The sequence below is a fragment of the Drosophila sechellia genome, chromosome 3L (genome assembly GCF_004382195.2).
Source record: "Drosophila sechellia strain sech25 chromosome 3L, ASM438219v1, whole genome shotgun sequence".
In the NCBI taxonomy this organism is placed as follows: Eukaryota; Metazoa; Arthropoda; class Insecta; order Diptera; family Drosophilidae; genus Drosophila; species Drosophila sechellia.
The window spans coordinates 4,052,137-4,069,826 of NC_045951.1; the positions used below are offsets into that span (position 1 = coordinate 4,052,137).

Here is a 17,690-nt window from a genome sequence, read left to right on the forward strand (position 1 = left end):
TCGGCTCTCTTAGCAAAACCAAGCCCCCAAAGGTAAAGAGAACCTTTAACATAACGAAGAGAAATTTAAGTTGCGCTTTGGTTACTTTTATTTATTTTACCCATATATTCATATATATAATATATTCATTTGCATTTATATAGATGTTGGAATAATTCTTGTTTGGCATTGATTTTGATCTGCAAATACATATACATAATTTATACATACATAAGATGAGCGTGATGCTGGATAAACTTAGATAACACGCTTTAAAGTACTATAATTGTTGAATTTACTTTTTATGCCATTATTTTGTTACTTTTGCGGAATTGACAAACGAGTTTTGTGCACAGATAGAATGTAATATGTCTGATTGTGTTCTTTTCGTACAGGGACATTCCATTTCAACCTTTCTGAAACAACTAACTGATTAAAACTTAACTAAAATCTGAATTTTCCAACATTCGTAATTGAGCTTAATTGACTCCGGGCAATACATATATACTTGTCAGCCATTTTGTAGAAACTAAACTCCAACTAATTCGATTATACGTATTCACGTCTCTATATATAGCACAGTTCGATACATGGACTAAATGGGATCTGCGGCACAGATACCCTCTCTTTGGTTTGACTATACAATTAACAAGCACAGGTCTCTTTCGATCTCGTTTTTATAAAGGTACGCATGGCCATAGATATGTTATATTTAAAAAACAATCTCTATTTGCAAACAAAGTGAAATCAACGAAGTGAACCAAGGTCCTCAACTGCTCTTCATCTTCTCCTGATATGTTAAGATAGCGTTCCAACAGTTTCTATATCGTATATATCATTATATCATCATAGTACTTTAGTGTGGGGCTGGGACTCTCTTTCGATTTGGTGGTGCGTGTGTGGAGCGGTGGCTTCTATGCTCTGAATTCTATCGTTATTTTTCGGTATACATATAGATATTCAAATATTACTTGTGGATTCTCCTCGCCGTCCATCGATTTAGATATAGTTGCCAACGAACGTAAAAGTAAAACGCCTCGATTATACATAGTACTTTTTTTCCAACTCCGGGACGAACGGATAACGACGCTTAACGAATAACGGTCAACGGATAACAGAATGAGAAATCGTAAAGGAACATCTAGCAACACGTTATAGATACAAACAAATGTACATTCAACATTGAACTCTGATGATACCGGGATACCCATCATCCCCGGCTCTCGGATCTCTGGGCTCTTCAGCCGGTCTCCTGATATGCTTTTACCTAAATGATACTTCTTGGTTGTGTGAGATCTACCATTACCAATCGAAGCCGAACCGAACCGAGATGAGCCGAGCCAAGCCAGACTGAAACCCCTTACAAGTCGTCGCCCAGGCGATGGATCTCGTCCAGCATAAAGTCCACATCGGCCTCGTTGACCGCCGCCGACGAGATGATCGAGCGGAAGAAGTTGGGCCGGCGATCGTCGGGCTGGTAGCCCACCATCAGCGTTCCCTTCTGCATCATGCGACCCTTGATGATGGGGCAGATCTGCAAGGATAATTGGAAAGCGTTTAGCACTATACAATCTCCTTAACTTAGCTTAGATCTTAATACATCCACGATCTTACCTTGCCCAGCTCCACCTCCTTCTTGGCATCGTGTGGCACTCCTCTCAGTCGCTTGGGCACGTACCAGAAGGAGACGTTGACGCACTCCGGCTCGAGGATCAGATGGAAGCGGTCGGACTGCTCGCGAATGCGCTTCAGCTGGTACTGGACCAGCTCCATGAGCCGGTCCTGCTGCTGCTCGAAGCCCTCGGTGCCCTTGGCCCGCCACTGGAGCCACAGCTTGAAGATGTCGTTGTGCCGGCCGCACTGGATCACCTTGTCGCCGGTGTCGTAGCTAATGTCGTACTGCTTGTCGGTCATGAAGAGATACTCCGCCGACATCTGGTTGCAGCTGATGAGCAGGCCCTGCGTGGAAGATGTAGATGTATGAACATATCGATTTGGGATGAAATCGCTCACTACGCAGCAGACGTAGCTCCGCTGTCCATAAGTCAAGTTGAAATTTTAATTAAAATTCCGCCTGCCAAAAGACGCAACTGTGACCGATGGTAACATATTGCACGGGATGTAAAAAAGCCAGGGTGGTGACTTGGCGCATTTGGTTCGTCAAAGATTTCATTACGCATTGTGTGTGCGACTACCCTTGGCCATTCCGCTCCTGGTTTGGCAGGACGAACGGAACGAAACAACAAGGAATTGTTCGGAGTACAATTGGAATTCTTTACACAAACATTGTTCGATGTGCATCCAGAAGAATTTTGGGTGAACCGTCGAGGGGAATGGGCCGGTTGGAAAAGGAATTTAAAGCATGGGGTTGAGCTAGGGGTATGCCTCCAATTTGTATCGCTTGGTTTGAGTTTCGGCGGGGGGATTGGTGGTGGAATGACTCCACCGACAGGCTGGCCTTTAATTTTAATTTGCAACTCAAAGAGCAATTATTCGTTTATTACTTTGCAAACAATGATTTCAGTGATTTTGAGCAATAAAATACGAAATATGTGAGGTCACAGCTGTAAAGGATATACAATTTTGTTTGATGGGCCTACAGAACAAATTGTACGTTGCATACTTTTGTAACATGGACTTAAGCCACAAATCCCAAATCGAAATTCCACAAGCTTTAGATGTATACCTCTCTGCAAAATTGATGCTACAACTTTCTAAGCCTTGAAATCTTGCCCAATTTATTTAAATTTAAAATAAAAATTAAGGCATCCAGCATAGATGATTTAATAAATTATTATCTCTGGAATGCTATACTTACATCCTCCTTGAAGTGGATCGTGGAGCACTGGAGCAAGGCTCCCATGAGCTTGTGGGGATTCCAGGTGACCGAATCGGCACTGCAAGAGTTAAATGGACATTCAATTACGAATTACAAACAATTAACACTAAGCTGCCGCACTGCGGTACAATTCCCACTCCCAAGGACACCGATTCCACCCCCTGCTGTTCGACAAGAGTTCCAAAAAAATCTGAGGGGGTGGGGTGGATGCGGAAGGTCCTGGCAAGTGCCATAAATTGTGGCAATTTCAGGCCGCAGCACTTTAATTGAATTCAAAAGAGCGAGGACAACCCCCTGCGGCACTGGAGGGTTGACATTGACAGCTAAACATCCCTGTGGGAGCTATTTACAGTTATGTGGGCGCTGAGAGTGCGCCTGTGTGTGGGATGGGCTCGTAAGTGTGAGTGAGTGAGTGGGTGTCTATAAACATGATCCTTATGGAGTGCCTGGAAGTATGCTTCACTTTTTCAAGCAGTCTGCTGCTATGGGAAAAAGGGTATATGGTTTGGTTAAACATTTAAGCATATAACAAATGATCAAAATATTGGTCTCAAACTTGTTAAAAAAATATATTTCCAATATTTTATATAACCATGTTTAGAAAAGCAGTTGTAAGCCTTGTATTTTAATGTAGATTGACTGTTTGATGACTTGATAACTTAGAAGAGTATCATTTAGTCGAAGCACCCTTTACGTCAAATGCGTATTTGATTGAGCGGTGGCATGTGAAGCTAAACTTTTAAGAAGAGATTTTCGATTGTTTCAAGTTTGTTCGCAAATTGAAACTCAGCGGATTTAAGAGCCTCCTCCATCGAAGGACCATTAATCAGTTGCGTAAGCCGCCGAAGGCCACAAATTGTCAGCTGCATGGGCATTTTAATGATTAATTCGCGCTGAGAGCCATTCAATTAAGGACCTCGATTTGCATGCCACAACAATTCGGGCCTTAGGATCCATTCAAACTAATTGAAGGCGTTCGCCTGGGTGATGGATGGACGAAAGGAAGTGGGAATGGAAACGGGAGTGGAGGTTAAGTCCTCCTCCGCCGATGGCAATCAATTTGAAAGTGTTTTGCGGAGTCGGCTGCTTGACCGCAAGCTGTCGATTCCACGACAGCTGCACTTGCCGCATTTGCCTAAGCTTCCCGAAATGCTGAGTAGAATTAAAGATGTTATATGGATGGCCGAAGTAAATGGATTCGGGTTGGAACGGAGGTCGCGCTGGAGGTGGAGTAAAGTGCATTTCAGGTTGCGACTTTAAAATTAAAAATTCCTAGCCCCGGGGATGAATCCCTATTCCTGACTTGCCCGCCCATTCATTGTTTGGCGTAATTGTTGTGTAAGTAATGCCCATGGCCATACAAAACACCCCCCTGGGCTAGATGGATTGTTTGGGAAAGGGAGAAGGGGAAATCCACTTTGTTCATTTGTTTGTTCGGGCCAAAATGCACTCGGCTTGTGAATTGTAATCCCTGTAAGCTCTGAACACCTGATGGAGGCACTAAATGACAAATTGAGATTTTTCCCACATGTTCAGCTCGCCGCCGCCGACCTTCAAAAGGGGGCGGCAAAGTCGAGCGATGCGGGCCATTTGGGAGCATTTAGATTTAAATTTACCCGAACCGGGGAAGACATTTCAATTTTTGTTTTGACTGGCCCGAAGATGAGGGCGCCCAAGGCACAAAGTTCATGTCAAGAACGGTGATGAATGGGCACAGCAATTGCTTGGGACAAAAGATAAGGTTTTCCAAGGGGTTTTTAAAGTACTTCTGAGCAACTCACTGGAACTTGAAGGAGTAAAAGATGGCTTCATTTGGTTACTACCACTTAATTTCTACAACAACTCCGTAAATAATATTTAAATAATATATTTTCCTAAAAACTCTCTTACTTACCGCTCAACCCCAGTAAATCTGGGATGACGATGCTTACGCGACATCAACAATCCACCGCCCCAAGCAGCCTGGAAAAAATAAGAAAAAATTGGTCATTAATATTACAATATACCATCCTTGCAACTCTTAAGTATTTATTGTTTTTTCTACTCAATTAGATTGTTTTGTACTTACATCAATGTGCATCCAGCAGTTGTACTTCTGGCAGATATCCGCAATCGTGTTGATATCATCGAAGGCTCCCAGCACAGTGGTGCCGGCAGTGGCGTTCACGAAGAATGGAATGTCGCCCTTGGCCTTGCGCTCCAGGATCAGGCGCTCCAGCTCCGAGGTGATCATCTTGCCGTGCTCATCCGAGGGCACCACGATGCAGTGATCGGTGCCCAGTCCACAAACGGCAGCGCATGATTTGATCGAGTAATGGCACTGATCCGATGTGAACATCACCAGTGTGCCGGGCAATCCCACCGAGCCGTGCTCCTTGTAGTTCGGGAACATCTTGTGACGAGCTGCCAGGAAGGCATACAGATTGGAGATGGAACCTCCGGGGGCCAAAATGGAATCGCCACCCGACCAGCCAATGATCTCACGCATTTTGGTCAGCACCACGTTCTCCATGAGGATGAAAACTGGCGCAATCTCGTAGGTGAACATGTTGGTGTTCGCAGTGGCCGTCAGCCATTCTCCTGCCATGGAGATCAGGTCCAGACCGTTGGACAGCTGATTGAAGAAGTGGGGATGTCCTGGAAATATTTAAAGTAATACATATCATTTTAGTAGAGCTCCTTCATCAAATATTTTTTAAGTCAGCCTTCTAATATAAAAATCCACACTTTAATTAATATTTCCAGTGGTAATACTTTTGACAGCTTGTCTAATGTAGCTGAAAATGCTTTCCATTTAGCCACGGCTGTCTGGCTGTCTCTCCAAGTCCTTGGGACTTTTCTCGCTTCTCCGGAGAACCGAGTGATTCTAAGCTGACAGCAGATGTGCCTGGCAGCTGTGCCTCTCCTTCACCCATCAGCCCATCGCCCCATCAGCCACCCAATGTTTTTCGTTTTTTGTTTTATTAAAAATATATTCGAGGCCAGTGGCAAGTGAAACAAAGGCCGGGCCAAAACACGGCTGACTGGGCCCGAAAGGAAGAAGACTGTGTATAGGAATAGACTGCCGGAAGTGCATATGTTCAAGGGCAGACGGTACAAGGTCCTGGTGAATAAATAGCGAATAGTCTGCTCGAAATCCGTGGCCCCGGCTCAACAAGTTTGGCCCTGTAATCCTTAGACCCCGCATCCTGTGAGCTCTGTAAATTGCTCATTTATTGTAGCTAATTGCGACTTGCCGAGCTTCGATTTTGGGGTGAACTGTGTGCAGAGTGGGGCAAAACTCCCACGAAGAATCACAAAATGCTTTCAGTCGCCATCAGGAAGCTGTCCAACTGCCGGATCTTACCCCGCTCCTCTATATTCGTGTTTGAACCCTTCGGCGTCTGTCAGTTCACATCTTGAGTGCCATAAGTCGTGTGATTAAAATCCCATTGCCCACAAGGCTAAATCCACCCACAGAAATAAAATACATGCACTTGGAAAAAATAATTGTCCACAAAGTAATGATTAAAAAATAAATTCAAACCAAAAAACACATTAAACATTATCAAATGTTTACCCAAAACTAAAAACTATCATATTCAAATTCCGTATGAGCCATTTAAACAATCTAAAGAAGACAGCTTAATAATATTTTCCAGTTTACTGATTTCACAACTTATACGTTTTTTCTTTTATTAATTTCCCCATGTGCAAACTGACAGAGCGTTGGCATCCAAACATTTCAATTTGCGCATGTGGCCAGGATATGCTCGTTGGAAGGACTCGAGTCCTCGAATCGAGCGGATTCACCCTCGCCCCGGCAGCCAGCCATTCATTCGCATCAAAGGATCAGGAATGCAGCGAGTCAGAAAATAACAACGGATTTTGATTAAAGCTCCCCTCGTTTTTATGGAGTCCTCGCCGAAGGAAGAGAAGTCGTTTCCTTCGTATCAGGTTGCCCGTTTGACAGGGCGCGCATTATGTGAGATTAAGGATCATAAATGGGACTCTTATCGGGTCTGCAGGGAGAAGAGCTGGATCAGAGCAAAATAATTGACAGTGCTATCTTCTGAGGAGAAACATTAATTGGCTGCTTTTAAATAGTTCTTCTGTTTCTCTGGCACTAAAATTAGCTACTATTTTAAATAGCAATTCCAATTCCCCTTTATTCGAAACTTATGACATTAAAACTTTATTTTAACAATAGCGCCACTTCCCAAGCGTAATGAGCAAGAAACTTATCCCAACTTAGGCCACAACTTGAACATATTCCATGGGACTACGCATCCTAATTACATTTCAGTTTCTTTCCCAAAAGTTTCGCATCATGCAATCTGGGCTTATTCAGTTGCAGCCTTGATTGCGTAGAGTTTTAATTCAATTTTTAGCGAGCCAAATGGGAGCAGACGGCTAAACAGCAGCAGCCTCATTTCCTGCGAGGAAAATCGGGGAAGCAACGCCTGCTTCCGAGACAAGGCCGCAGTTTCCGGGGGTTGGGGGCGGTGCTTCCACATGGGGTGGAGTGGGTGGTTCTGGGCTGGTGTGGGTTGGCTAGAGTAAATACGCTTATTATCGATACTCCAAACACAATTGCGGTCACGTGCGAGGACTGCACAAACATCGCAGGACAAAGACAGCGCCGCTCGCCTGGGGAGCGACTGCCTCTCGCATTAATTTTCAATGAAATCAAATCAGCAAGGACATTCAAAACAAGCTGGAGCGAAATATAAGACAAGCAATCGACTTGGGGATACCATAGAATTTCGATATTATATTACGAACGCAATTGATACCAATGCAGTCCCTTCATTAGTTATGTATTTAACTATATGTTTTTAAATCTTTATGTAAAACTGGCAGGTAGATAGATTTATCAGATACTAGTGAGTATTGAACTTAATCCTCCCTAATATCCCCTTTTTCATCCACTAGTGGGTATGAAAAAGTTATAAGTGAAACGTGCGAATGACTTTTGGCTGCTAAAGCCGCGCCCACAAAGAACCCTTTTGCCCGATTTATGATTGATGGCCGAGTGGATCCGAATCGCGGGGATTACTACGGACTACGGACGCCGGAGGCGAGTGTTTTTGAAAGGTGTAAACAAGCCGGGGTGCTGCTCAATGGGCCATAAAATGGCATTGTCTGCTGGATGCTGTCTGCTTCCTGCGGCCAGGACGAATATCTGCCCGAGTGCCATCAATATGCTAATGTGCTTATCTAGAAGGCTGCACACTTTGTGCCCTAATGCGACCGCAAGGTCCAGAGGCACGCGCTCATCCTGCGCTCCTCCTTAAAAAGTGAACCATATTCCACGGACAAAAGGCATATGCTAAGCAGGGACAAATTTGATTAATCCCCAACTGAGCAAACTTCACGAGGTGATGATAAGGAAGTCAGCAAGCTTTGATCACCTTCGAATATATTCATCACACCTCTGGGGTAGTCAGGGATTGAATTGTAGTTCAGGTTTAGGGGATGTATTTGTAGATTTCTTGCTATATGGGTAAGGAATAGTATCTGTATATATCGAGATCCTTGACTTACCCGTCTTGACTTGGTACTTCAGTGTGGTGGCACAGTCCTCGATGAGCTGCTGCAGTGGCAATGCGCGATCGGGCACATCCAGATCGAGCAGCCGCTTCATGTCCTCGGGATGGTGGAAGTCCAGGACCTTCTCGTTCCGGTCGTTGGTGGCCTTGACGAAGTCCAGCAGCACATCGATTACCTTCAGCAGGAACTCCCGTGTCTCCGGTCCAGCGGTCACTGTGGTGGGCATGAGATCTGGATACGAAAAACAACAGCCGAATGAAAAGAGGGTGCGGAAAAAACGGAATGAGATTTTCTTATCGGTAAATATGAAAAGCGTGCCCCGCCGCTGACAGAAAATGGTCTTCCTCTTTTATCGTGATATATGGCTATTATTATTACAATGATTTGTGGGCTGGCGCAGTCGTAAAAAGAGATGACTGGCTTCAAGGTAAGTTAAGTCGAATGTCCTTCGGGGCAAGATGAGATTTCAATTATTTTTTTGACTATTTCTATCCATTTACTGAGAAAATTTAATAAATTCATAAGATTTGATATTAATTTCTTTACCATTTTAAATATATTTCTATTTGCATTGAAGCTCCTTTTTTCTCCCAAAACGTTAATATTTACTTTGCGTAAAATATATTTAATAAAATTAAGAACTTGTATAAAGATTGCATTTATTCATATACATTAAGAGTGTAATTTTCATGTCTTTCAATTACAATTTTATTTAATTTTACTGCCCGGAATAACGAAATCCTGGGATTAAAACGCGGTACATCAGCGAAGCTTATTCGGAAACTAGCAGGATTTGGGCAGCACACCCTTGTGGGTTGTACATATCCTTGGTCTCAGTGTCCTTGCCTTCGTCCTTCTGCGGTGGCTGCAATTAATTACTGGGGCTTTCGTTTAAGCATCGGCAGTGGCCACTAAGCCAGCGAGCAAATGGGAGCAGCTCCATTAGAAGCCAGCTGGAAATCAATTGCAAACTTAACGTTGCGCATGATTACCATTTTCGTGGGGGAGGTGGTGCGACAAATTGTAGCAGTTTGAAAAATTCCTCGACTTTACGGCCAAGAAGTTAAATAAAATTTAATGTGCTCGACTGCTTCGGTGGGTGCTCAGTGTCAAAGGCAGACGTTGGCCCAGCCGGGAGTCCTGCGAGTCCTTGGAAGGCATTACGAGCAGCCGCCACACACGAGCGTCCTGGAATCGAGCGTGAGCAATATCCTGTGACTAAACGGTTTATGTTTGTTGGCCTTTCAATCTGAGGCACGCGTCCGCCGCCTCGGGGAGAGTCCTGCCACCTTTCTGGTCCTCGTGCCACATACATACATACATATGTACATCGAATGGTGGTGGCTTGTTTGACTTTCTGTGCTGTTCTGTCTGTTTGTTGCGTGTTTGTCGAGCAGAAATCTGTTACAGGGCAACAGTCGCCAGTTTCACGCTTCACAAGAGCCAGCAAACGCACACGAAACACACAAGGAGCTTCCAGTGCGGGGCCATTTATCAAGGACACGAGTGTCCTGGACAGCCCACTGCTTGTCCATGTCCTTAAACAGCAGACTCCTGTGCGCCAGTTGCCCAGCTTGCCCATTTTCTGTTCCCTGTTCCTGGCAGTGTCAGTTTAACACTCGTTTATTATTTGCCCAGCCAAAAGCGATGCGATTCGAGTGCAGTTATGCGTAGGACCAATGTTTGCCAGGATTATTACCAAGGCGAAGTAATCGCCCCCCGGACACATGATCGCAAAATATGTTTCTTGTGCCGGAATGTGACAGGTTGGAGTTGCAAAATTCGAAAATAAATTCCTGCTCTCGGCTAGCTCTAAGTCCTTGTTTTCTGGCAATTTATGGTTATGACAAGGAGCTGCCCGATGGAATATTAATTACTTATTGACAAAAGACTGCAGATACAATGTACAAAAAATTATTATCAAAAATAAATACGTTTCGTTGACTTTTTCATTACTTTTACCTCCTAAGATACCCATCAGCAAAGTATTTACCATCTGGCTGTCAAGGAACTTAACTGTAGGGTCCTTGTTTCATTCCTTGCTTAGTTGTATAACCAAAGGACTTTTTTAAGTATTTTGAAATCTTATCAAAATGATATTTTTAAAACAAATGCCTCAATATACAGGAAACCATTAGCTTTAAAATCGCGATACAAAATTATTTTTCGGTAGACTATATCTATTTATATATATATTTTCTTATATTTTGTATGCAACATTATGTTATGTTAAAGCTCATTCAAATAGATACTCACCATATGCCGTCAGTTTGCCCGTCCTCTCGGACAATTTATACCCGTTGGGATTCAGCGACATTTTCTCCTCTGGAAAGATACAGAGTGAAAAACGGGTTGCAATTATTAGGGGGGAATTGGAAAGTGAGGACTCAGCAAGATAAGGAAAAATTGAGCTCGGCCGAAATGAAGTGAGTCAATGTTATGCAATCGACCGAAGGCCGAGGGTCCTCGGGGCAGGTGTTACATAAGTCCTTGCACTTCGAAAACCCCCATTTTCCAACAACCCACACACGCAAGTTGCATAACCAAGCCAAGCAAAGAAACAAACGGTGCGAAAATGCAATGGGCGTGTAAATAAACAGAGTGGAAAATGGAAAATGGAATGGGGAGTTTGGAGAACGAGGAGGGGCTGTTGGTACAAGGACAACTGAAGGGCAAGCTCCAAGTGGGAGGTAAATATCTGGTATATGCCCCTCCTTTTCACTTTTGGCGCCATCTGCTATTGCGCAGTGAGTGTTAAGCCAATTTCCTGCGACGGAACGAACATATATAGTATATATATATACATAAGCTTGATTTACATGGGGATACAGACAGCGCGACAGCTGCAATTAATGGCGAAAACCTTGGACAGTGCGAAACTTATGCAACAAAATCGTCTGGGAGTCTTACCGATAATCCTGCGGATATCGTCGATATACTGCTTTAGGTAATTCACTTTGACTGTCTGCGGGGGCGACGAATCACCGACGAGGCTTTCGAAAAGATATAGCTATATAGATAATGTGCGAGTACGAAATGTATCGAAATGTATCTCTAAGATGGAGCTGCGACTTACTACTTGTGGTCTAAACCAACAACAACTTACAGAGTTCCTTTCTCCTAGCAACAAAACACTGAAAATCACTCGCGAAACGGAGGAGCAACAACGGACTAGGAATTACTGCTGGATTTAAAGTGTATATATTTTCACAGGTTACTTTCGGGCGACTTTCACTTTCGGTTGGGAAACTTAGGGAACTGAGCAGCCTACACTCGCTGACGATCTGCGGAGCTATGAGCAGCAGCATCCGCCTGAGTTGCCTACGAAGCTTTTCGCATCCAAAAAATGGCTGCCCATGTACCACTACAGGCATACCTATGTATATACTACTCCTCAATCTCTTGCATAACCTTCAGCGACAACGACAACAACAGTGGGGCTGAGGAAAATGCGGGAAATTCTCCGGGTGACGTCATTGATTTTTCGGAAACCATCTTTGTTAAGGCCATTTTGCGTGGGCGGAGCTTCGGCCATGCGCGCCCCAAAGTATCCAACAGATACACATGAAATATGTGCGCACGCCTGGTGAAAATGCCAAAGGAATAATAAAACGGGATAAAGGGAAAGGAAAACATAGATTGTGATGGGGCGACCAAATGAAAAGCTAATTAACAAACTAATTTTGCCACTGTTTCTGACATTTACAATGACCCACAACTTTTTATGAGAGTTTCCTGTCGAATGGAAAAAAGTAACCCTATAATTACTTTCGTTTCCCGCACATATGTGCGCTTAGATATAGATGCCAAAGCATATAGATTCCTGGTATATAGAACAAAAACGAAATTTCGGTCAAAGCTAGGCCGCCCGCCAAAAAAGATATGTATCTCCAAGTGAAATTGCATCATTTCCATTAGAACGCGTTCCATAGCATACTTTTGAGGGCCAGCGAACAACTATGGCCATGTTATGCAACTTGGGTAAGGACCCCAGGAGCAGCAGGACCAAAAGGACGTCCATCAAACTGGAGGAGCTTAAACAACGAGAACACTAGGAATACTTGCCGCAAAAGAGTTCCACCCACACCACTCCCATTCTTATCTGACACACGGAGCAGCTGGCGGAGGATGTTACCACACACTTGGCACTTGGCACTTGGTCCTGCTGCTGCTCCAGCTCCTGCTCCTTGGGCAGGATCCACTGCGTCAGCGTATTTTCGTTGCGAGGGCTCTGGAACTTGAAAAGTGTCTTTCGATGTAACTGATTGCAACTTAAGAAGGCCATTACAGTGGCAATAACTCCCTTGCAAGTCCCTGTGATCCATCTTTTTATTGAATGTCTATCCTGCAATATTGGCAAAATGAAGTCGACACTTGTTCAACATGACTTTCAAAACATTCCCAAAAGGCGTAGTGCAATACTTTGTAGCATTAGCTGGGAGTTTTCACACAAGGAATCCAACGACAGTTGCAGAAAGTCTATAAAGCCATAATTGCACAAGGAAATCGTTACGTTTGATGAGGCAACAACTGTGTGAAAGGGCTTTCTTCAGAGTTTTTTAATTGCTTAATTGCTTCCTTCAGTAAAAACATTTTAAGACTTTAAATAATGTGACAAATATGGCGCCTACTTGATATGGATTGGCACCCTACGCCATAACATCTGCGAAACCCTGTAGCAAAACCCATCCATCAGAAGTGTCAGACAAATATTTCTGATACAAAAACAGCTCATGGTATTTAGACCCACTAAACATGGCGAAATAAAGTCGCTTGCTATCTGAAAAGCACTTCAACGGCATGTGCTACCAATAATAATTAGGCACTCGGTCCGCACTTATCGCAGATATATGGCCAACAGACCAGACTGAAAGGGGGGTCGGGTGTAGCTGCGATAGTCTATCCTCTGATTCGCACTTGAATCTATGACACCGGCAGATAAAGCCATCAAAAACATTTATTATTAGTAAGTGGGATTTTCGTTTGGGCCGGAGGCTCAGTTGAACAACTGCTACCATTTGTAGCGGACAGCTTTATATAAATCCAGTCGAGTTAAGAGTTTAAGCATCTCGAGCGGAGCAGGTGCCACGAACAATCGGATTTAATTGAGCCAAACTTTGGAAAAGCACAGTGAGTTGTAACAGGAAACGGAAACAGAAACAGCAGCAGACATGGACAACAAAAGGATTACGGGTTTAAGCCATTTTAAGAGCGATGTTTAAAATACTCTAAAAAAATGGTTGCAATACAAGCATGTCGCTTTGCAGTTTACTTTCAAGAGTTATACTTTTTAAAGAATATTTTAGTTAAAAAATGGATAAGCAATGTGAAGCTGAAGGAGTCATCTTACTATAAATAACAAAGCTTTGAAGAACTAATTATTGGATTTTAATCAAACAGCTATTAAGCTAGAAAGCTGGATTTAAAATATGATTATTGAAAAATAAAACTATGCAATCATTAAAAACCTTATTAGACTCCATTATAAACATTCCTTATTATTAATGATAGAAGATATATAAATTGAGTAGATACTATACTTCTGTAGGAACAGTTAAACAGGATAGATACCCCTTCAAAAGGGCACAACTACCGAATGGAATTGAACAATGAGACGAGCTCTCGACCAGAAAATAGGATGCTCACCTGGCTGTGATTGCACGTAGCGCAAGTAGGCCCTGTAACCCAGATAGGCGAAAATGTTTGGAGTCAAGTGCCACCCACGGATGCGGATGGAGCTGGGCTTGGGTCTGCTATTCTCGGGCGGCTAATTCAGACCGGGCGTTTCTGGCCTGGGCGAAGCGTCCTCTTTGGCACTCGACTCTCAACTGCCAGCCAGAGGCACCAGAAGCACAGTGGGCCAGGGAACGGCTCCGCACCCCGGGGGCCATGAACATTTTTCGGTGCCAGTGGAAAACAAATGGGAGTTTGGGAATTTCGACTGCTTAGCCCGTCATTACGCTGACAAAATAAGATTCCAGCAGGTTGGTTAGCTGAGGCATTTATGTGAGGTATTTTCGACGGGAATCCCGTTGCAAAAGCGTTGTCAGGATACCAGAAGGCCAGGATGCCAGGATGCCAGGTGGGAGTCCCAGTTGCGTTCGAGAGACAGGCGATTGCATAACCCCTTTCGGTTTGGCAAATCAAGCGCATGATATTCGGATAGCAAATGCTCCGGATAACAATGGTGTAAGGATTAGGCCCCGCAGGCAAGTCCACCAAACGCTGCTTTTTGCTGCCTATTTTTGAGAGCGCGATAATTGCATTTCGAGCACAATTGCTCCTATTGTACGGGGCCAAACAGTCTCCATTTTGGCCCAGTCCTCATCAGCCCCCCCAGAGGATAATACGCCCCATACCAGCGTGGAAAACCCATCCCCCAGTTCCGTAATCTACCCATCTCTTTTCAGCCCAGCGATGGGAGAGCGTGTGGAAAAGCGACAGGGAAAAATGGGGGGATGTTGGTTACAGCTCGTCCTTCCATTGGTCACAATCCTGATCCTGGCTGCGCAGGCGCAGGCTATGACGTCATCGCCCGTCCTGAAGGACGACACTTTGGGGGATGCTGCTGCTCAGGGGGCAGCGCATTCAGCAGCCAAAATCCTTGAAGACGTCCAAACCATCAGCGCAGTTCAGGATTGGAGTTTGCTGTGTAAAGAGCTCTGCGGGTAAGTTTCGGATGAACAGCAATCCAAAGCTCCTGGACTTACTGAAAGTAAGGTGCCTCGGCGCAAAGTGACTCAAGTGTTTGTTGTTGGCAAGTGCAGGTTTCCCCCAAAAAAATAAGAAAGTGCGAACTAATATTGATAATACCACACGTTTACCAAGTAAAATGTGCGTTTTGCTGGCCTTGAGAAATCGTTTGCGAATTGCGTCGGCCTTTCGAGTGGCTTCCATTGAGGTTTTCCCGCAATCGCGTGTGTCAGGGAATTATAATCCGCATTCCTGATCGGTGGCTATATCGGTGATTCTCGACTTTTTGTGGCGTGTGTGCTGTTTTTGTCAAGTGCCAAATATGTTAAGTATAAATGGCACTCCAAGACGCCTGAAGTACTGAGCTCACTTAAAAAATTAAATAAACTTAAAAAATAAATTTTAAATGCCGCGTCGAAGAATCAGAAATATTTCACATTTTTACAATATATTATTTACACAATATTATAAATTATAACATTTTGGTTTGCTTTTATATCTAAAATATACTTTGCATTTTATTATTTTATTTTATTTTTATTTTAATTTGGTGTTTAATACTATTCAAATATGTTTTGAAATATATTTTCTTTTACAAAAAAACTGTCAATCAAGTCGAGATTTTCCTAGATATAGGAAATATAAATAGATAATAGTTTTAATAATAATTAATATATCACGGTTCTTAACTTAATGCGAGTGTCATTAGTACTGTCTAATTTATCTTAAATATTTTTTTAATTTACTCTGCATTGCAATTTAATCAGCATTTTATGGTTGATCCTTGCAGAGCTGGCCTGGGCGTTGCTTCAACGCCTGATGTGGCCAAGAACACGATCCTGAGACCGGAGACGGATGTGGCCAAGTGCCGGCAACTGTGTGGACTGCCTAGGGGTAAGATATTGAAACTCTATTCAAAATATTATATTTTAATGATTATTATGAGTCGAATTTATTTTAAATGGGAAATTTGATTTTTGAAAAATAAACATTCTTATCAATTTCACTTATTTACTTACAGGTGAAGCGGGCGACTTGGTCTGCTCGAGCTTTTGTGCTCAGAAAGGTCGCTCCCTGCCCGGATGCAGTCCCTGCCAGCAGGAGGTGCGCAGGATGAGGGAGATGAAAGAGACGAAGGAGCGGAAGGAAAAGAAGGAGGAGCAGGAGGTTCGAAAGAACGAGGCCAGTGGAGTGCTGGGCGATCCAACACACGGTTCCAGAGCCGCGGAGAATGCCGAACTGAGAGGGTCGGTCGAGGAAGCAACAGTGTCCGCAGCTCCCGTGGCAGCCGCCTCGGATACGGACACGACCACTCCGGCTCCGGACTGGGACGAAGTGTGCAAGGTGCTCTGCAAGACTGGCGATGGCGGGTCTTTGTGCAACTGTGATTTATCGCCGTTCTTCAGCTGAGCGATCCCCACCTTCCTGAGGGGATCGCTCCCGATGGAGGCGCTAAATCACAAACCCATATATATGGATCGAGAATTATCTGATTATCTGATGTTTTGTTGTTCTTCGTTTTTGAACTTCAGTTAGTGCTATTGTTGTCATAAAAAAGTATCTCCCATATATAATCTATATCGGAAAACGTGTTACGAAAGTTTAGTTAAATACTGTAAAGAGATAAAACAAAAAACTATAGAAAAATCAAAAAAAAAAATCAAACAATTCAATATAAATAATACATAGAGAAGAATATACGAGGAGGAGGAGCAAGCAAACAAAAATTCCCTATGCGAATCAATTAATTTGTAACTAATTTCAATTAAAACTAACTATAGAAAGCTATAGAGTAAGCAAGGGGGACTATACCCCCACACTCGGAAACAGCAGAATCACACAGGGCTTCCAGTGCGCCGCCTCGGAGGATGAGGATCCCCTACCAAAGGGATTCGTAGCCCTCCGGACGGACACAACCCGTATTTAGGTGATTGGTCAAGGAATTGGACTGAGGAGACACAAGAAGATATATAAAGAACAACCAATTAATATCAATGTACACAACATATCGTGGGGTAAACACTACCCAAAATCAAAAAACAAAAAAAACCCCAATCACATTTTTTTGGAATACACCTTGGTTCGATGGAATCAGCATATCAATTTACCACGAGGCAAAAACAAGTTGGTATCTAAAGAATTTCCTTTGTTTTGGCTTACAAGTTATTGGCGAATCTAAAGCATTGAGATATTTCAAATCAGCATCAATTAGGAGTGTCGCAATTAGGCCAAAGTGCCAACCAAGAGTTTAGTGTTGGTTACGGCCCTTAAACGCAAAAGCAACATTTAAAAAATATACTTGTACTTACTAACGAATAACACATGTAATTGGTCTATATATATCCACACAATGAGTTGCGATTGCAAATCAGAAACTCAGACGGGCTAAACTGGATCTACCAGACCCGTATATCATATATATATACATGAATATATATATATACATGAATATATATATATACATAAAGCTGTAAACCACAGTTACCATAATATCTAGGTGTCATATTGTTCAGCATAAATAATCGCATATGATGTATTGTATGCATATTATCTGTGTGTTTGGAAGACATTTTTTCGCATTGCATTGAAATGGAAGACAACTTAAATCGCATTCTGGAAGACATGCGTTGCGGCAGCGGCAACAAGA

General features: G+C 43.3%; 2 protein-coding genes across 6 annotated transcripts; one reads left to right on the forward strand and one right to left on the reverse strand.

The window, feature by feature from the left end:
- Positions 1 to 70: 70 nt before the first annotated feature.
- On the reverse strand, positions 71 to 14,097 carry LOC6610712 (glutamate decarboxylase). 5 transcript variants are annotated; one of them, XR_004361927.1, is made up of 9 exons: positions 11,457 to 11,646; positions 10,607 to 10,675; positions 8,345 to 8,581; positions 4,887 to 5,455; positions 4,713 to 4,780; positions 2,798 to 2,876; positions 1,594 to 1,938; positions 951 to 1,513; positions 71 to 900 (listed from the first exon to the last, which is right to left on the reverse strand). XR_004361927.1 is itself a non-coding variant. In XM_032720079.1 (9 exons), the coding sequence occupies exons 3-9, from the start codon at positions 10,665 to 10,667 to the stop codon at positions 1,340 to 1,342; spliced, it is 1,533 nt and encodes a 510-aa protein (XP_032575970.1). In that variant the 5' UTR covers positions 10,668 to 10,675; positions 11,261 to 11,360; positions 11,457 to 11,644; the 3' UTR covers positions 71 to 1,339. The 5 variants fall into 5 exon arrangements, 4 of the variants coding, with proteins under 4 accessions (XP_032575970.1, XP_032575971.1, XP_032575972.1 ...); XM_032720079.1 differs by adding an exon at positions 11,261 to 11,360 and having other exon boundaries at positions 71 to 1,513; positions 11,457 to 11,644; XM_032720080.1 differs by adding an exon at positions 11,261 to 11,343 and having other exon boundaries at positions 71 to 1,513; positions 11,457 to 11,632.
- LOC6610714 lies at positions 13,361 to 17,083 on the forward strand. The gene is made up of 4 exons (XM_002035244.2): positions 13,361 to 13,480; positions 14,761 to 15,018; positions 15,834 to 15,937; positions 16,065 to 17,083. Exons 2-4 carry the CDS (start codon positions 14,768 to 14,770, stop codon positions 16,451 to 16,453), a joined length of 744 nt encoding a protein of 247 aa, XP_002035280.2. The 5' UTR covers positions 13,361 to 13,480; positions 14,761 to 14,767; the 3' UTR covers positions 16,454 to 17,083.
- Positions 17,084 to 17,690: the final 607 nt, after the last annotated feature.